Source organism: Chenopodium quinoa, unplaced genomic scaffold (genome assembly GCF_001683475.1).
Source record: "Chenopodium quinoa cultivar QQ74 unplaced genomic scaffold, ASM168347v1, whole genome shotgun sequence".
In the NCBI taxonomy this organism is placed as follows: domain Eukaryota; kingdom Viridiplantae; phylum Streptophyta; class Magnoliopsida; order Caryophyllales; family Amaranthaceae; genus Chenopodium; species Chenopodium quinoa.
The window spans coordinates 1,278,518-1,299,232 of record NW_018742720.1 but is presented as its reverse complement, the minus strand read 5'-3'; the positions used below and the strand labels follow the sequence as shown (position 1 = coordinate 1,299,232).

At 33.0% G+C, this 20,715-nt stretch overlaps 2 protein-coding genes across 3 annotated transcripts; one reads left to right on the top strand and one right to left on the bottom strand.

Moving 5' to 3' along the window:
- Positions 1-397: 397 nt before the first annotated feature.
- Positions 398-7,455, top strand: LOC110723108 (cyclin-A2-2-like). Of its 2 annotated transcripts, none has more exons than XM_021902407.1 (12): positions 398-780; positions 2,402-2,731; positions 2,972-3,260; positions 3,921-4,051; positions 4,336-4,434; positions 5,217-5,350; positions 5,490-5,565; positions 5,773-5,849; positions 5,938-5,971; positions 6,146-6,295; positions 6,392-6,526; positions 6,974-7,455. In XM_021902407.1, exons 2-12 carry the CDS (start codon positions 2,444-2,446, stop codon positions 7,025-7,027), a joined length of 1,467 nt encoding a protein of 488 aa, XP_021758099.1. In that variant the 5' UTR covers positions 398-780; positions 2,402-2,443; the 3' UTR covers positions 7,028-7,455. The 2 variants fall into 2 exon arrangements, with proteins under 2 accessions (XP_021758099.1, XP_021758100.1); XM_021902408.1 differs by having other exon boundaries at positions 399-780; positions 4,336-4,428.
- A 3,853-nt stretch (positions 7,456-11,308) lies between these two features.
- On the bottom strand, positions 11,309-15,574 carry LOC110723107 (serine/threonine protein phosphatase 2A 57 kDa regulatory subunit B' kappa isoform-like). The gene is made up of 2 exons (XM_021902406.1): positions 13,448-15,574; positions 11,309-12,059 (listed from the first exon to the last, which is right to left on the bottom strand). The coding sequence occupies exons 1-2, from the start codon at positions 14,594-14,596 to the stop codon at positions 11,700-11,702; spliced, it is 1,509 nt and encodes a 502-aa protein (XP_021758098.1). The 5' UTR covers positions 14,597-15,574; the 3' UTR covers positions 11,309-11,699.
- Between the last annotated feature and the right edge of the window lie 5,141 nt (positions 15,575-20,715).

Below are 20,715 nucleotides of genomic sequence, written 5' to 3'. Positions count from 1 at the left end.
TCAACACCTCTCAATCTGTTAATCTGTTACACATTCTCCATATATCGATAAATCGATTTCATCAATCATCATCATCAGACCACCTTTTATAATTTTACCAGAATTTGTCAAGCCTCACTCAACGGTCAACAACTCAACACTATCACATATAACCCTTCCTGCATAATCCCACAATATGATAAACCGATTTCATCAATCTTCATCATTATCTTCATCATTATCATCATCATCATCAACAAACCGTCTTTTATAAGAATCTGTCAAGTCCCGCTCGACAACATCAAATATCAAACTTTTTTTTTTATTCAACAATACAATAAAATTAAATTCATTTTTTGAAAAAAAAAAAAAAAGTACAAAAGACAAATAACAAAACAAAAATAGTAAAATGAAAAATTACTTTTTTATTTTATTTATAATTTTTCTTCTTTATCTCTTTCATTCTTTGGAAGTTTAAACTGTGGCTCCTCCCGCTCTTCACTCACTTTCTCTCTCTCCTTCTTCCCCTTCAAACCTTCCTTCAACCCTTTTTATTGAATATCAAATACAACCCACCCACTTTTATCACTTTCTCTCTCCTCTTTCTCTCTCTTCCCCCTATTTTCTCTCTTCAAATCTTTTTGAATGATCCAATTCTTCTAAACCCTAATCATAATAATAATAATTATTATTTTTTTTTTATTTTTTCAACTTTCATCACTTTTTATTTTCTCTGTAAATTTTGAAACTCTTCTGGGGTTTTCTTCAAGCTTCTGTTCTGTGTGTCTCATTCTCCTTTAAGTAAGATAACTTACTCAATCTGTAATTTTTATCATTTTTTTTTGTCTGGGTTTTTATTTTTAAGATTACCCACATTGTTGTTTTTTGTTATGTACTGGGAGAAATTTTCCGGGTTTTCTGCTGATTTTTTGTGAAATTTCCGTAAATTTTGTGGTAGATCTGTTTGTTTATGGGTTTTTTTGAAAAATTTGTGTACCCTTTTCTTCAATTTTATGATTTTGATGTTTTTTTTACTTACTTGTTACCCTTTTTATTCCAGTGCAATGATTTTTCTGGGTTTTTGTTTTTCATTTTTTTGGGAAAATTATTGTTTTTATTTCGTTGATAATCGGATGAACAGGCTGAATTTTGTTCCTTGTTTGCCCAATTTTGAATTTTGAATTGGGTTTGAGCTGATTTTTTAATTAAGAAATTTTTTTGTTTGATTTTTTTAGTGAGTGATAATAGGGTTTTGAGGGTTTTAAGGTTCCTCAACTTTTCAGTCAACAAAATTTGTTTTTAGCAAATTCCCAGATTTTGTTGGGTTTTTTTTTAATTAACTTATGTTGAAAACCTTTTTTGCCTTTGATGATTTCAACTTTTTTAAAAATAAAATAAAAAAATTGCTCTGATGCTTAATGAAATCAATGGATCATTGAGTGAAAAGTTTTGTACTTCTGATTACATCCGGTTTCATATGTTTAGCATCCGATTCGTGGTTGTTTTCGAATGGATTTGTTCTGTGGTACATTTGTATGGTGGTATTGTTCATATACTTGCTCCATTGGCTAACAAAACATGGTTGTACAAGACTGGAATACATGGGACTTGATTGTGCCTCTTGATATCCATTACTCTTGATTATTCGGGTTTGATATACGGTCGAAGAGTGTTAGTAACTCAACTCATATCTTAGCCATAGATTTGACTGATAGTTGAGGAAATGTGGATATAAATGAGAGATAAGACAAGATGATGAGCTCTTATCAAGGAACATTCACATTTTCCATGGATGTTGCCTTGCAAGAAAAGTTTGAATGTAAGGATTGACATAGTATGGTGTATGTTAGTTTTGGATTAAGAGAAGGTTGAATGGCTAATTCCCTTTTACTGCCATTGTTGTTAAGTGGGGTGAGGGCAGGGGTGAGGGTGGGGGTAGAGATTGACTTGTTAGCCACCGGGTTAGGGTTTCCACTACCAATTGTTCATTGATTGATCCTAAAAACATAGTGAGAACTGAGAACCTTGTTAACCATATCAAGGGGGTTTAAGGATTCTTGATAATCTCTGTTTTTAGAAATGAAGGCCACCAAGACAGTAGAGGGTTGTGATATTATGGAACCTAACTCAGATTCGGGCACTAAGGTCAACAAGGTGGGAGGGGGTTGCGAAATTTACTGAACTTGAACTTAGATTTAAGGACTATGCTTATTTTGAGCACCCATTTCAAATGCCATTGTTCTATAGTTAGTTGTGAACTTGTGATCACTTTAAAATTTTTGAATTTTTTTCCTGACAATATGTTGACATCTTCTAATTGTGTATATGTTAAATTCTGAATCCTTTTATCACCCTTTTAATAGAGCACTTTATTTTACAAGCATTTGTGGCATGGAGTTGCTGATTGAGTTTTTATGTGCAGAATTTGAGACTGAGGCATACAGTGCTCTTCTACTAGGTTGATATGAACAAAGAAAATATATCCTCGACCAAAGTAGAAGAGCCTACTCTTCGTGTAACAAGAGCACGGGCTAAAGCTCTTGGTACATCAGGAAGGTTGAACCAGAAACCTCCATTGCCCGAACAGAGTAGAGTTCTTAGAGTGAATTCTAAGAGATTAGCATCGGATGAAAACAATTCGGCAGCTCCAGCTTCCGGTGTTCAAAAGAAGAGAAGAGCCACACTTACAGATGTTACTAATGTGCTTTGTGACAAATCATTTACGGGCTGCTTCACTGCTGGGAAATTTCAGGCAAGAATTCGTGATTTCTTTCTAACTGATCAGTCTATGATTGTATTCATGCCTACTTATTCATATCATATAAAGAAATTTATACAACTAATTGCAAGTGGAAGCTACTAAATTAAACTTTCCTAATACGTGTAAAATTCGTATTACCAATAGTTCTTCTTTGGGTCATAGTTATTTGAAAGAACATTTACTCCATAGTGTCTATAGCCCTGAAATTTCTCCTCTTTTTTTATTAACTAGAAGCCGGAGAAGAAAGTTCCCTTCAGAAAGAGTGTTAAGGTTACCCCAGCTGTCTCAGAAACAGCTCATAATCATGGTGATTCAAATGACAGAATTGCTGAAGATATATCAAAATTGACAGTAGCACCCCTAGAGGTTGCTCCACTGGCAAAGAAAATGATAGCTAGTGATACTTCAAACTTAGATGGGGAACATCATAAGCGAACAAAATTGGAACATGGCTTACCAATCAACCTTACTCCCTGTGAAACAAGAGAGAGACCTGTAATTACTCAGACACTTCAAGAAGGTTTGTATTCTGCTCTCTATTTGCCACTTTGCTAGTATTCTTTGTAATAAATATAGTTGCTGATGCATATGATGCTATCTGAATTTAGAGTATTCTTCTTCAAGGTTATTCAGTACAAGCAGTAGAAAACACAAAGCATATGACTTGAGTTTTTGGATGATATATTCTCTAGCCTGAGAAATCTGTCAACTCTAGAAAGGGCATCCTCTGATATGCCATGTTGGTTGTAGCTTAACGGTCCATTGTAAGATCAGTACATTGCATATGTTTATTTCAGACCATAATTTTTCTGTAGCTTCCTCATCCGTAGAGTTAGATTCTTAACCATCTGCACATCTTTGAAGTTTGTTGCATTATTGGTTTCTATCAATTATGAACTAATGGCTTGTGATTTGTATTAACATCATTTCATGGTATGTTTTATTTGGAGAAAGTATGGATTCTATTTGAGAATTTTAGTAAAGAAAATTTGGTAGTATTGATCATGTAATTGAAGAATTATTAGTGTCACATTGAAGATATGTTAGTTAAAGAATAAGTACATAAAGTATGCAGGCTCCATGATAAAGTATACTATTGCACATACTATGTAAATTACTTTCATAATTTCATTTTCACAACGAATGTAGAAAGCCTGACACTTTTTGGTTTTTGACACAGAGGACAGACTTCATGACAAACCTGGAACCTCCAAGCATCCAAATGTAATAGATATTGATTGGAATGTAAAGGATCCTCTTATGTGCAGCCTTTATGTTTCAGATATATATGAGAACAAACGTGTTACAGAGGTATGTTTGCATCTATACAAATGTTTGCATTTGAAGTATCATGCTTGTAACAGGGGTGGGGATCTCATTTTGATATAGCCAATCTGTTTTCGGCTCTAAAGCTGTTGTAAATTGTTATGGTCATTGTAGTGTGTCTAATAGAAGAAGAAGATTTTCTTGCCATGTTTGACTCTTTTGTTGAGAATCAGATTCTTGTCTGATCTAAGTTGGTCTGGTAGAATTTGCTTTCTCGCTATATAATGTTTCTTATTCGTGTCATGTTTTTTTTTTTTTCAATCCTGCAGCTTAATCAAAGGCTTTCAGTTGACTATATGGAGAAGGTGCAACATGATATCACTCCAAGCATGAGAGGAATTCTTGTTGATTGGCTTGTGGAGGTTAGTGTATGTGTCTACCATCTTGAGAAGCTATTTTTGGTTAACATCGATATGTGAACTTGAATAAATTAAAATCATTATCTAGGACTATAAGATGACACATGTGAAGTATTATGTGAGAGACTGAGCAGTACAAATATCGCTTGCACACTATAAACCAGGCTTGAATTATCAATTTATGTTTTGACAATTAGGCTATGTATCTAACTATCCAATTATCCTTCTAATGAATTAAGCTTATTATTTTTATCGTGTAGTAAACAATGCTCAACTGCTCAAGTTTCTCAATAGGTGAATCAGGGATTAAGCCGAGTTTTTCTTATGAGTTTGCGCCTTTTGCTGATCTTAACTCCACGTCCATTATGCCATCCTTTAAATGTTCCTTCTTTCTTTTTCTTCTTCTTGAGATGTTCTACATGTTAATTAATGTACAATTATCTACTTATCGTCAATTTCCTTCTATGCCTATCAGTTGATTGCAGTTCAGCATTTGATATCTATTTAGAAGTATTATAAATTCACTACACTCTTTAGGCATAAAAATACTAATCTTGTATGAAGAATGTTTATTGTGAGTTTCTGACAAAGGGAGTTTCATATCACTCATAAAGTCACAAGTCATATTATTGTTTTAACTAGTATCATGTGCACTTATCAATTGAAGACTATGAAAAAACTTCCTGTCAGTAACTTTGTTAAATTTTGGGGATTTGCATTTTATTTTGCATGTTTGAATTTTCTCGTGCACACCTTAATTGTTCTAATCTTTTGTTTGTGATTTATCTTAGGTCTCTGAAGAGTACAAATTGGTCCCTGACACTCTTTACCTGACTGTGAATCTCATTGATCGTTATCTTTCTGGGATTTACATTGAAAAGCAAAAATTGCAGTTGCTTGGAGTAACCTGCATGTTGATTGCCTCGTAAGTGGTTATTTGTGCATGCTTAAGGAATATACTACATCTTAGACTTTGATAATAAAATAAAAAAATAATTACTGCCTTCGTCTAAAACTAGCTAATTAATTCTATATTGTGCTAATTCTTATGTTGATAAATGCAGAAAGTACGAAGAAATGAATGCCCCACAAGTTGAAGAATTTTGCTACATCACAGCAAACACTTATGCTAGAGAAGAGGTTAGTTTTTCTCCTTTATATACATGAGCGTCACTGCTGAATTCAATTCTGATATTTGAAGTCTGATTTCTAATGATAAATTAAGATAAATTTTCTACTTTTTTTTATTTTTATTTTTTACACACTACACATTCTATTTGCAAGTGAATGGTTTGTTTATGTTCCTTTTGAAATATCAAGATTTCTTAATTGAAGTTTGATTTATAGGTATTGAATATGGAGAGGAAAGTTCTGAACTTTCTCTGCTTTCAACTGTCTGTTCCCACCATAAAAACATTTTTGAGGTTTGTACGTCTTCCTTACATCATCTCTTTATATTATCTTGACCTGTTGAAAATTATAATTAATAATTATCCATGCCTACTTCTACAGGAGATATATCCATGCAGCTCAAGCTACGTATAAGGTACATCTTAATCATGGGCAGTAATTTATCATAACCTGTATACATGACTGAAGATTAAGCTAGTAGTATAATATTGCGTCGACTAAAGCTGTCATCATTTTTCATCATTATTCATTTGTGCAAGTGCAATTGCTCAGAAGCTAAAACTAACAAAATCCATTTTCAAATTTGTAGGATCGTTTGGCAGACTTAGAGTACTTGGCAAATTACCTAGCCGAATTGACTCTTGTAGAATACAGCTTTCTCAGATTCCTCCCCTCACTCATTGCTGCATCTGCAGTATTCCTTGCCAGATGGACACTTGATCAATCTGATCATCCATGGGTTAGTGATTTATTTCCTTGTCTTTCCTAGTTTGTTTTTGATAGATATCATTTACCCTGCTAACTTTCTGTGTAACCTGTGCATTATCTTTTGTAGAATCCAACTTTAGAGCACTATACTAGCTATAAGTCCACGGAGCTCAAAGTTACAGTAACTGCCATGCAAGATCTGCAATTAAACACCATTAATTGCACGCTGAACGCAATTCGTGAGAAGTACAGACATGAAAAGGTAATTCACATATCAAAGTTTTTATTGATTTATTTTATTACTTTTCTACGTGCTCAAACAGTTTGGTTAGATCAGATTTGGGACAATTGATCTAAATTTCTGTGTTTCAACCTCAAGAGCATTTTTGTTACTTTTCTACGTGCTCAAGCAGTTTGGTGGGGAAATTTTTCATTGATGTTTTGTTGGTCTTTTATTGGTTGGGTCTGTTTGAGCTCTCAAATGAGGTGCATTTTTGTGATCTTTCTGTTAAACTTGATTATAGGGATTAACTAGATTTGAAATTTTCAAATAAAACTTTTAGTGGGTTGGGTGCTTCTCAATTTGGTTCAAGTAAGCGTATTAATAGGCCTACTTATGAAACGGTGCATGTCATAACCTCACAGTTAATCTATCATTACATGATACCTTCAACCTATATCTTCTAACAGAAAAATTTTATGGTTGCAGTTCAATTGTGTGGCAAATCTGTTATCTCCTGAATCAGTTCAGTCCCTTTTCTGAAGTTCAAAGTGTAGCTGCGATCCAATCTTGTACAAGCTGAGTTAAGATAATTATTCGTTGACATCTTGAGAACGGCTGATCTCCCTAACCACAGCCATCTCTCCAGCTTTTTCCATCCCTTCTCTTCATGTTCAAATTCTTTCATTTTTGTTGTAACGTCCAATGTCGTTAAATTCAGTTCTGGCTCTCTCAGAACTATTGTTAAATTTAGGCACCTAAGGCGTTAACTTACATATTTGGAAATGCCCTTACAGGAGCTGTCTTTTTTCTTTCTTCTTTTATTTCTTCTTCTTTTTTTTTTTTTAACCTTCTAGGTTTCAGGAGCACCCTAGAATTGCTTAGGGGTTGCTATAAATGTGAACATCTGTAACTAAACCTGAAATTAGTATATTCTAAAATAAAGCATCACTTATATACATTGTATTTTATCTTGTTGAACCGAATGTGTTCCAATTTGCACTATATGAGAAACCGCCATTTTAAAGGTTCATACTTGAAGGTTATAGTCGAGTAGTGTATTAGTAGTGGCTAGTCGATAGGCCTAGCGCACCTGAACCGCCTTGGTTAAGCTATGCAAGCCATTGTGACACTGTAATTTTGCTGCTTGACCTGGATTGCACAATGAGCAGCTTTAAGCTTTGGAACAGTTTTTCAGCAAAAATAAATTATTGTTCAGGCACACTTTTGAATATTGGGAGCCAAGTGCTGAACTGAATATTGAAAGCTCAACAACTTTGTGGCAATAATCAGCCCCCCTTCCTCTAATGTTTCTTAAGAATCTCAACCACTCAATCTCTCATTCTCCTACTACATTAAACCAGGAATAATAGTTCTTACTTTGGTTGGTTATTTAGACATATTCCCTAATTTTGCCAGTTCACTATATCGCTAAAAGATGTAGATGTCAACTATTTTAGTTGATTGAAATCATAAGTATGGTATTAACTTAAAATCAAATCATGTTTACATCATTTGTTCTTTATGGCTTTCTACAATTTTATCACTTGGAATGAATCTCGTACACTTCCAACACTCCTTAGTTTAATAAAAGTTTGATAATTTAATTGGTTCTCTCTCTCTTATTCTCCGAATTCCCTTTCTGGTATGAAATAATAAAGATGAACGCAAGTGCACCTCTTTTCATAAGTTCATAAACGCTCACAACATTTCTTTTGACCTATTCTATTTCTATTTATTGCGTAGGTAAATATAAAGCTTGTAAAATTTTAACTAAATATACCCATGCAATTTTTTGTATAAATGCGTTCATTTATTTTTTTTTTATTTTTTTTTCATATAATATAATCTCTCGCACTCCCTCGTATTTCTCAAGACTTTTCTCATTTTTGTCCATTCCTTCCTCATCATAAAATCTTCCCTCTTCACAATTTTGATCCACTCAACCACTCCACTCTCAATGTCTCAGCCAAAAAAAATTTATCCATCTTTGTCACATGACTTTTGCAACTTCAAGGCCTCACTTAGTCACTTGTAGCCCTCACGCCTATCATTGCCTACCCTATTTCTTATTAAGGTTTTATATTATGTGGCTACAATAAACAAAGCAGTCATTAGAATGATGCTCCATTCATTATTGCCAACTAAGTCAAAAATTAACCTTTATTGTCAAAGCTTGTTCTAACACCTATGTATCTAATGGGTTGTTTGGTAGGCGGTAATAGAAAAATGAAATTAAAAGAGTGAAGAAAATTTCATGTTGATATCCATGGTTTAATGGTATGAAACTATTTTCCTTACAAAAATTATTCCCTATTTTTTTTATTCTTTACGTGTGACTTTTATAGTCAACTTATAAAAACTTTGACCATATAATTATATCATGTGAAAATTTGTTAGATTTAACTTGAAACACAGTTTCAAATATTATTATTGTTTAAAATTTTTATTCATATCTTACTGAATATATTCAAAGTCAAAGATGTGTAATGGAAACCATAAATGTTGGGTCCTGGTTATTCATCTTGTTGGGCCGCACTCACACCACAACTCCACACTAGTATGATATTGTCCGCTTTGGGCTTAGCCCACACTCACCAAGTCACATTGGATATTGTGTTTGTCCCTAGCCGAACCATCGACTTCGATACCACTTATTGGACCTAGGTCGTCCACCTTGTTGGGCCGCACTCACACTTCAATTCCGCATCAGTGTGATATTGTTTGCTTTGGCCTAGCCCACACGGATTGTTTTTGGGTTACTTTCAAAAGACCTCATGCATCTTAATTAAGGACTTGAGGTATGCTTATAAGGAAGTCTTTTTTTCCTTCTATTGGGACTTGGATTGCCTATCCCAACAGTAAATTATAACATAAATACGTAGTAATAGAAATAGAGAGCATAATAGTTAAAATTATGCATTGATAATGTGTAAAAATCAAAATGTTGATTCTTACATATTCAAACTATCATCCCTTACCACACAAATAAGAATGGCAGATTATGTAGAGTGATAACTAAAGTTATCAAAATTGGAATTCTACTTTGAATCGGAAGGGACTATCATAAATCGTCGTAAAATCAAATCGTAGAATCTTACCGACATGCATAATCAAGACGTCAAATCTAAAAATTAATTAAATATATTGAAATTATAAGTTTGAAACCTAATTATGATAGATAATAATTATTTACCCATTAAGCAATCATTACTTTTTTTTTTTGAGGAAAGCAAGCAATCATTACTTGACAATATATATTTTAAAAAATATATATAAACATGTTTTAAACTTGTAAGGATTTCGCTAGTTAAGAAAAATATGTAAAGTCGGGCAGAATTGTAAATTGAATCATATGACATATATGAATCGTTAAATCAAGATTCTAAGATTTAAATCGGCATTTTAGTAACAATGGTGATAACAAAAGATAGATGGAAAAATTAAAGATAATTAAGGGTAGAAAAGCATTAATGTTGCCTTAGTTTAGTTTGTTTGCTCAATCAAACTTGCTATCAATGCCAATTTTACGGGAAGCTAAGTTTTTTTTAAAAAATAAATAAATAGAAATCGCAGACGAGTTTTTAAAACTTATTATTTGAAAGTAAATTAGCTCTACCAAGATATAACTTGGCAAGAATAGTACTTCCTCTGTTCTTTTTTACTTGACCTGTTTCTTTTATTACGATTGACAATGCAAAACTTTAGCGGTCAATAACTTTAATTCTCCATAATTAAAAAAAATATAAAAGTTATATATTATGATAGTACTTATTGAGACGAACTCAAAATGATCCAACATGAATATGTTATTCCTTACATATTATTCACAAACCACGGTCAAATGAGTGGTAGTGAATAGTGTAAAAGTCAAAGTGGGTCAAGTAAAAAAGAACAGAGGAAGTATTAAAAAACGGATAAAATAAACAATAAAAGAATTAGAATAAGTTCTAGCATTGCACCCCCCCCCCCCAAAAAAAAAAAAGGAATAAGTTCCAGCAATTACTTATTCAATTCATCATTCTTAGATTATGTATTGTTACAGTTTTTATTTTATTTTTTAAAATTATGTGATATTGGGGATAGAAAAAGATTATAATGGAGTGTTAAGGTAATAGACATATACTCCATACTATATTACTATGCATATGTTTTGATAATTGTGATGTATATATATGCCAAAGAAAGAAAAAAGATGGGTGAGTGGTAAATTTGTCAAAAAGAAGAAAAGTAAAACTATCAGTTCATCAAATTTAAGGAGATACTTTTGCTTTTATATAGTTGTGCGCAAAATTGATCATTAAAAAAAAAGATAAAATCTTCCAGATTACATAGGTAAAATAAATTATAAAAAGAAGACAGATTGAGGCTGTAAATTATGAACATACAATACATTTTACTTTCTGAACATTATCTATACAAGTTTAGCCTTTTGTGTTTGTGTTTGTGAGATAGATGGATAACATTTTTTGTCTATTTCAATATAATCCCAAGATCCATATTGGCTTTGAATTATAATGGTACATTTTGTAATTTACAAAAAATATTTCGATGTCGATGTTGTGTATAACTGCATATGCAGTCGATCTACAAAGTTTAAGTACTTCGTAAAAAAATTTAAATTTATATTCAACCAAACAACCACTACTATTGTTACTCCTGTAAAGTTAAGTAATAGAAGATCAACTTATTTTGCATTTTCACCTTAGTTGAGTTAAACAAGAGACAAGTTTTGTGTGATCTGTATCACCAATTAAACATGTTTTCTAGGCAATGATATCCGAAATCTAGGTTCGAAATTCATCCACCTTGGCTGAAAAGAAATAGGAATAGAGAGAGGTTCACCCATCATGTAAATTTCATGGAAACAAAAGAGGCTTTTTACAATTGCTAGGAAATGGGCAAACCCTTTCTTACTACTAACTTGACAGGGGAGCAAAACCCAATTAGCCAATCAGTTACAGAAGATGACATCAAAGCGAAAGAAGCATCACAAGAAGATCAAAAACAAGTTACAACAACAGACCTATTCACTCGACAATCCGTATAAAAAAAAATGCCCAAGCGAAATTAGGCCTTTACACCTCTCATACATTCCTTCTGGTTCTCCCCCCAAACTAGACAACACTCCCAACCCCATATGAAGAAAGCATGGGGTCAAAAACAAGTAGAAAGAGAACCAAACTACAAAGTACAGATTTAAGTTTACGACATACTAACAGGCAACTGAAGGCGCAGATGTTGTTACCATAACAGCAATATTTCCTGTTATCGGCTGTAGACGGGTAGCAGCATCCTCTAGGCGCTCCCAATTCACTTTCCGTTGTTCTGCAATCAAGGACAGTTTTGCCTCATCCTCCCTATATTGCATCTGACACTCAATAAAGAGCGGCTCATCCATTTCCTGGAAGATTTTTCTGACGTTCAAGGTTAGGTTGAGCACTGCTTGGTTCCAGTGGTTTTGAGCATTCCTCTCCAGAGCTGGGAAGATTATAGGAAGGATCACTCCACGGTTGTGTCCAATCAAGTTGAGAATTTGATCATTGTTCCATAGAAACAGTGCCCTTTCAGCCACCTGAAGTGATTAAGATGGAGCATTATATTCTTGGTAATTTCCTCTTTCCAATGTCATATTCAAAAGAACCCCACAGAACCACAATATTACACAAATAAATAATAAAAACTAATAAGGGTATAATACAGTAGGCTAGGTGAACAACTGAACACTGTGTGAAAAGTCTGCGATGTCCTTAACTTTTCCCTCTCTCGGACTATCAGTCTCTCGTTTCTTACCAAGACCAAATTTGTAAAGATGGCCTATTAGATATCTAACTTGTTTATACTTTTTCATAGTAAAACTCCATAACTCATACATTGTATCAAACTATATATAATCAGAAAAAAGGAATGGCAGCCATGAATCTGAATAACAATAGCTGTTGCAGGAGACATATTGGCCAGCAGAACAATGCTCTCATCTAGTCATCTGTTTATGAAACGCCTTTGACAGCTTTGAGTTTCTTCCAAAAGGGAAACATGGGATTAACAGTGAATAAGAGCATATTCTTTGAATGTAAAGCATACTTCCAATAGATGAGACCAAATCTAAGACAGGACAAACCACTGCAGATCTAGAAGGATAAGCACTTTGGTAGGGTAGGGAGGCTATCCTTCAACATACTTTTCTTTTTATGATTTTATCCAGCATTATTTCCGAGTTCAATGAATTTATAGCATCACATTAAAATTTCTCAACTAATTGAAGCACGATAGTATACTGGTTGTAAATTGGATATGTCAGACTGTCAGTGAAGTTGGATCAAAATTCTTAAGTCTTGTAGTTGAATAAAATGCCATACTAAATTGATTATGCAAGCTGCATCATAGAACAATTAGCTCAGTCAAAAAATTGGAAGGGCTTGGGGGGGGGGGGGGGGGGAGGGAGTATGGCATATTAGCAAACACAGACAGCAAATAACCTAAGCAGCTTGAAAGAAGCAAAAGCAAATCAATGCAACTTCTTACAGTAACCATAGCCGAAATTCTTAAGTCTCGATTTTTTCTTCCTGGACAGGATACCACAGTTATATTAATCAAAGTAATTATATACTTAATGTAAAGAAGACCTCTCTAGTCCATAAAAAGTTGAAATCACCAAACAGCAGAAAAGAAGGGGTTTGGGAAAACTTTGATGTTAACTTATACAACTCTTTAACCACATATACATGCCCTTTCGATTGCTATCTGCAGCTGCCCCCAGCAGGTCACACATCCGACAGAAAACAGAATCAAACACACATATTCCATAGTTCCTTACTTAGCAAAACAAATTTCAAAGATACTGAATATTAAAGGGAGGAGGTGGAGGGGAAGGAAAATCAATTTGGGAGAAATATCTAACATATCCTATAGCTATGCTTCAAAGTGCACAAATAAAATAAGCTAAGGATGTAAATATGCTACCTGAAAGTGATAGCTGTTGATACAACACGCAATCCGCGAAAACAATGGGATCATGACCTTTTGAAATTCAAGCATGTTGGTAGATTCTAATATTTCTTCCAACTCACCCAAGAACATCACTTCCTTCTGGCTGTTTGTAATTGGCCAGTACTTCAACAAACCTTTAATCACGGTGCTCGTTAGCTTCGGCTCCTTATCTATGAACTGTGTAATGCAGTAAGACAGCTGCTGAAAGTAGACACCTAAAGATTTTGGTTTATGCAGAGGAATCAAAGCTCTCCACAAAAATATCTTGTGCTCCTCTTTCAAGGGCAAGGCAAACCCACTAATAACACTCCCAAAGATTTCCAACAGTTCTGCAATACCATTATGTTTCTCGGTCTCAAACACAAACCGGTAGAATATATTGCTCATTGCCTTCCGAATATATGGTCTATGGACCATAAATTTACCATATACCCTATGCAGGATAGTCTTTAGACATTCTCTTTCCCTAGGATCCTCGGAATCGAAGAGATCAAGCAGCTTCACTATGAATGAGTGGTCTATGTATTTCTTTGCTACTTTTGCATCAAGCGATGGCGAAGTAATAAACTTGAGCAACAAATCATACACAATCTGCAGGTGTGTCCAAGAAGGATCAAACATGGGTTCATCATCATCATTCTCAGCACCACCTCCACCAGACCTATAATTCGGTGGGAAGACCCGAAACAGATTAACAGAACACATTCTACTCATAGCAAAGATAGCAGGCTCGGGGAACTTAGAAGGCGGTCCCGAGGCAACAAAATCAACGAGTTCAATCAGTGTTTGCCGCTTAATGTCCTTCTCTGAAGTGTTCTTACTAGGGTCATAGAAGTCGAAAGTCACACAGCAAAGATTCAACTTACTTAGGAACAAGTTCATCTTCTCCGAATTCGGAACATCCTTGAAAGACACAAGGGGCTCAATCCCCGCAACCACACTAGTCGGGAACACAGCCGACGACGTGCGCTTCGTGGCATTCGCTTTGCCCGGAGCAGCATTGCCGTTCTGTGCCCGAGCAGTGCCATTGCCAGAACCATTCATATTGGTGTTCAACATAAGATCCCCATTATCAGATTTGAAGGATTTCCTAGGAATCTTGCTAAGAATTTGCTTTAACATGATGAACTTTTCAACTGAATTTCATGTAAAATTCAATCAAAACACTTCAAACCCACATCCCATAAAGAACCCCCAAGATCATAGATCCCCATTAAAGACTACAAATCAAACATACTAAACAACACACACAAAAAACCCAAAATTTAAAAAGAAAATATAAAAATTGTACAGAAATACAGTGCTAAACCATGAACAAATCAGATCTTTATAACATCAGAACATACAACAATAAAGCTAGAAGTTGCTAAAATTACCAGAATTCAACCAAATTAATCAACAAAAAGGTGAAAAATATGGTAAAGAAAAAGTCAGATCTGAATGAAAGAAATTTGAATTAAAGCTACCCTAACCCACCTTAATCTCCCTCTTTTTTTTTCGTTTCAAATTCAAAAAATTAGGGTTCAATTTCACAATCACAACAATTAGAAAATCCCCAATTCGAAAAACAATTATTAAAAAAAAAGACCCACAAAAATTTGAGCTCCAAATTTAGAAATACAACCAAATTAAGAAAAAAGAGAGAAAGATCAGCGTTACCCAGAATCTGAAAATCGAACCTAAGAGCTTGAGTAGTTAATAAAGATCCATCAATGGAGCTCAAATTGAAGAAAAAGGGTAATCTTTAATGGTGGTTTTGTTGAAGAGTAGCTTTCAAAAAACACAAAAAATTGTTAAAAAAATCAGTTTTTTTTTTTTTTCTTTTCAAAAAGGAAGAAGGTGGTGTAGTAGCTGGGTTTTTGTTTGGATCCTAAATGAAAATTTAACCTGATTAAATCAAACAAAGAATGAATTTTTTTGAGAATAATTTATAAATTTTTTTGGGGATGAATAATTTGAGGAAAGTAAGAGGTGTATTTCTCTCTCTCTTTCTATGTTCCTCTTTTTTGTTTGATTTTCTCTCTCCTCTTTGTTTTGAGGAGGTGATGTGGGGTGTGTCTCGATTAATGAGAACAAAATACGATCAGAAAAATAATGGTGGATAGATGCAATTTTCTCAGAAATTGCTCTGGATTTTGTAACAATTTTTTTTAATTGTTTGGACAAAATTAAATTTGATATAGTTAATTTTGGAGATTAGTTATTATAACAACAACAAAAAAAAATTATTTGGGAAATAGGGAACATAAAATTAGGTTCTTTAACATATGGTGTTTAAAATGTTTTTTGGGTTTCAATGGTACTCACTTCGTTTCATAATATAGTTCTTGTTTGTGTTTTTTCACATTATTTAAAAAATAGGAGGAGAATGTGGATAAAATACTTTAATAAAAATGAAAAGTACAATCATAGACAAAAGTTAGAAAGATATAAAGTAGAAAAAAGTACAAATCATGTGCAAAATTTAAGGGTAAATTAAGAAGTACAATGAATAACGTTAAAAAAGTGAGGGTATAAAGTAGAAAAAAGTACAGATCATGCATTAAATTTCACATTGAATCCAAATTTTTGGTTATTTTGGATATTAGTCATCATTGGATTAAACTTATTCTAGGTAAATTAAGTTTGTTTTAAGTTGCAATTTAACTTCAATTAATCTAAGTTGATTTGTAAAAAATAAATGTGGTAAACGGGCAATTAACATTAGTGAGGGTAAATAGACAATTAAAGCTAAGGGTCGTATAAGTGTGCAAACATTATTATTATTATTAAGAGTCATCTAATTTTTTTTTTCTATGTGTATATGGCCGCACACTATTATTCTAAATAGTTTTTTTTAAAAAAAAAATAAATTATCATTAGTGACGGTAAATAAATAATTTAAAAGATATAATTGTTCAAATACTATTCATAAGAGCCATCTCAAACTTTATATTAGGTAGGGATATTGAGCATACAATTCGTTTTTGCAACATCAACAAGCCAACTCGCCTCTACTCCCTCATTAGGCTTAATCGTAGCTACATATAAGTTGATAGGTCACCTCACTCATATCGATTCACCACATTTCATTAACTTAAATCATTAACTACCTTACATTGCAACGGGGGAGGAGGAATTTTTATTATCAATGGTGATTCCTTGAATGAATCTAATAATTGTCTTAATTGTCACCATTAAAATCATTTTAGCTCCTTGTTATAAGAGAGTTTTACTATAATTGTAAATTTTTTTAATTTATTACAATATTTTTCATTCAATGATTTTTTTCTCACTATCCTGCTTTCAGTGTCAATTTTTATTTAAATATACATGCAATTGTATGAATATCATACGAGATCGGTGTGACCTCGAAAAAAAGTCGTAACAAGAGTCCCTAATTGGGCAATCAAAGAAACATTATTACTCATTTACTCGCATTAAATATAGGTCTCGTACTTTGTAATTATAGTTGTATTTGATTGCCCTTAAAAAAAAGTATTTGAATGAATTTAATGTCAGGGAGAAAATTTTTCTTAGGTTTGTTACAAAACTTCACTTTGGGTACATGAATGAAGTTTGCTTGATTCCATTTTGTACTTAAAGTTTATAAATTTACTCTACTAATTTGGGTACAACCGTACAAGGAAGTCTTAATGCCTAATTGAGAGACATTTTACCTGTTGACTCGAATGAACAATGCAAGAGGGGGGGTGAATTGTATTGTTGAGGAAATAGGGTAATTTTTGCGGAATTTTTAAAGAAACTTAAACAAAAACTTTAAAGTGCAAGAGAGATTTTACGTGGAAAACTTCTTGGCCCTAATCAAGAAGAAAAACCACGACCACAAGGGATTTTAATCACAACTCTTAATAATAATAGGGCAAACAACCTATTACAAATTAAGACTTCTAAACTCAAGTTCCTCTACAAACTTAAGTTCCCCCTCAACTGATCCCTCAATCAGTTGAGCTCTCAAATCTCTCTCTTTCTCCTTGCTTCACTCAAAGCAATTTCACACTCTAGAGTTTACCCAAACTCTACCCCAATACAACTCAAGATTAAAACTTCTAAGATGCTAAGTACAAAGACACTCAAGGACTTAAGTGGATTTTTTACTCTTTTAGAAAAGCTAAGAATCGTAATGCTCAAGTGTGTTTTTCAAAACAGAAAACTAAACCTATTTATACAGGAGGAAAGCAGTTGAAAACCTTACGTTTGCCTTAGCTCCCACTATACCACAACTTCCATGAAATAAGGAAGTGCAGTTCGTGGACGCTTGGGCAGCAAGCTGAAGCATACAATAAGGAAGTGATTCCTTTATTTTCTCAACCTCCTTTACCAAGTAAAAGCTGTTTTAAAAAATAGTTTTACCAAGTCAGATTTCCCAAAATATTAGGATAAAATCAGAACAGAAAATCTTTTAATAAATAAGATATTTTTACTTAAAAGATATTTTTCCGAAATAAAATTAAATCTTGTTAAAGAAAGGAAAAATAAAATCTTTATAAACTGAAATTCAATCCACTTAAATCCTATTAATTAACAATGTACTTAACATATATACAAGAAGCCTAAAATAAATAATAAACAATAGACTCCTTGGAACACAGTGAAGCTTCGACTCTGAAGCTTCAGTTCCTCACTCAAGGAACTTGGCTTCTGATTGTCTTCTATGCTCATCCATAGCTCATCCTTAGACCTTGTTCCATGCTCCGTTCTGACTCTAGAACTTCGTTGCATATAAGAATTTGTCAAGTACGTCAAAACTAATAGACAAAAGTTAAAGCCCTTATGGGTTTGCTTAGGTTCCTTGAGTCATCATCAAAACTTAAGATCAACATTACCTATTGTCTCATTGGGTATTATGTTATAAAAAAAGACAAAAATATATGATTGAAATTAAAGATAAAGGACAAGAGAATTAGGTTGTTGTGTAAAAAAAACTGTTAGTAAAGGAAGAGTGAGAACCGCAACACTTTGTATGATAGTCATTTGGTAAGTTCCTCATAGTTGGTCACCAGGAATCCTTTAATTTCTTTTAATACCCAACTGATTATAAAACCATTCGTTTTTTAAAATTATCACAGTGCTGATACATCACACATTACTATTTTCTTTCCAAAAAGAAAAATCAAAAGACCTTTTATTTATAACTTTAGAAGTATCTTTTGGTATCTATTTATCTTTGAGAAACAACAAAAGTTGCAGTTCTGTATATATGGATTTATTTTTTGAAATTTGCTGGGACATTTTTTTGTTGTGATTTTAAAGAATTTTCCTATATGTTTTTGGAAAATGATCAATTTTTATCAAGATGATTATGTCGAAAATCTATACTTATGGCATGTTCTCATTGGTTGAACTCAGCTGAACTGAACTGAACTGAACTGAATATTTTATAAGAGAAGGAAATTAGGAGCTGAATTGAACTGAGCTGAACTGAATATTTTATAAGAGAAGGAAATTAGGAGCTGAACTGAACTGAACTGAACTGAACTGAGCTGAGCTGAGCTGAGCTGAACTGAACTGAATTTCAACGTAAGAAAACAAACCCTTAGTATTTAAAAACAAAAACCATCATCCCTATAATGCCACATGTACATTTAATTTTTTTTCTCCAATGCCACATGTCATTTCATTTAATCTTGTTTTTTAATCCCTTTTTCATATGAAAAAAAACTTTAATTCAATACATGTACAAATTATTGAATGTTGTTTGGTTCACTTTCCTCCAGATTAATTTCAATTATAATTGCATTCAATTTTTACCTCTTCTTCTCCTTTATAAACTATTCATTTGCCAATATAAATATATTTTAAAAAAATTATTTATATATTATACCTATACATAAACCGTGAAGGCTAGTTATTTTTAATTTAAAGATCCAACATCTTGACCTAAACTTATTGATGTTAAGGTTTATTAAGATAGGAATTCAAAAGGTAATCCTTATATTATAAACACTACATAAACTAGTTCTTTTTTTTTTTTGAAGAAAAGTTTAATTAAATAAATGAAATTATTAAATTATTTATATTTCTATTATTTAAGTTGTTCTTGTTTGGAATCTTTAATTTTTATAAAAAAAATTTAGGCAAAGATAACTTCTATATTAATTTAAGATAAGGAGAAATCTCACATTGACTATGATTTTCTCTAATTTGTTAATCCCTAAAGGACACTAATCTAGTTGGGTGATGGTGATCAACAAAATTGTTGTCCCTTCTTACATGAGACCAATAAAACAATATAACTAAAAGAAGCTATAAACATACAAAGTACATGACATCTTCACAATCAAGAATGGAATTGTGTCAAATAATGAATCGAATCATCGAAGAGACGATAGACCAAATAAAGGTTGTTAGATTCAAGGATTACTCTTGTAAGATCATATCTTCATGTTTGTAAACATGATATAGCTGTGTGTGATCGTAATTATTTATTTATTTTTTACAAAAGCAACTAAACGAAAACTTACATCGAGAAACTAACTAAATTTTTTTGTGTAAACATAATAATCTAATATTCGATCAAATATGGCACCGGGCGTGATTGAGCCATCCGCGATGAAGAGAGCTAATACGCTATAGGGGCTAAGGAATAAAAATATCACTTTTTTATATAACAGCACAAGGGTATAGCTATGTGCGTGGGATCTTGTTAATTTTTCTCTTGTCACAAATCACAATGTGTAGTTTACAAAGAAAAACTTATTAATAATTTTTAGAGAATTTTAAAATTAATGCGTGCATTAAAAAAAGGGGGCAAAATGCGAAATAGGGACAAAAAGAAACTTAAATTAAAAGGGAATAAGATTGTGACATTTTTTTTTGACAATAGCAAATGGTACAACACAAAGAAACTACGCATAATTAGACTTGGAAAAATGACATCTTCTTGCAATATCGTTTGCCCTTTGTACCTGTTATCTTGGGACCTTCAAGATTGCGCACCTTTGAAATTTAGGACCCACTTCCTTTATCTCTTTTAACATACTCCGTATAAGTTATCGTGATGTCCTTACCATAGTTAGTGTGTAGATAGTTGAGAAGGGAGATAGAATCTGATAGGATTATGGTCCCCTGTTTTGCTTTTCCTTGGGCCCATTTCATAGCTTCCAAGCAAGCTCAAGCTTCACATTGAATAGCTGATGATGTTGCTCCGTGTTTTCCGCCCTCATCTATTGTGTAGTCTTGATTATTCTTGTGATTGCCCAACTAACCCTTGCTCTAGTAGAATTCTTATGCGAAGAACC

What these genes read in the sequence shown, in the direction of transcription:
- LOC110723108 (XM_021902407.1), top strand. Translation starts at nt 2,444, where the DNA reads ATGAACAAAGAAAATATATCCTCGACCAAAGTAGAAGAGCCTACTCTT. An exon ending in AGAACAAACGTGTTACAGAG is followed by an intron (nt 4,052 to 4,335) that starts GTATGTTTGCAT and finishes TCAATCCTGCAG; the next exon opens with CTTAATCAAAGGCTTTCAGT. An exon ending in AGAAGTACAGACATGAAAAG is followed by an intron (nt 6,527 to 6,973) that starts GTAATTCACATA and finishes TTATGGTTGCAG; the next exon opens with TTCAATTGTGTGGCAAATCT.
- LOC110723107 (XM_021902406.1), bottom strand. Translation starts at nt 14,596, where the DNA reads ATGTTAAAGCAAATTCTTAGCAAGATTCCTAGGAAATCCTTCAAATCT. An exon ending in TCAACAGCTATCACTTTCAG is followed by an intron (nt 12,060 to 13,447) that starts GTAGCATATTTA and finishes TAATCACTTCAG; the next exon opens with GTGGCTGAAAGGGCACTGTT.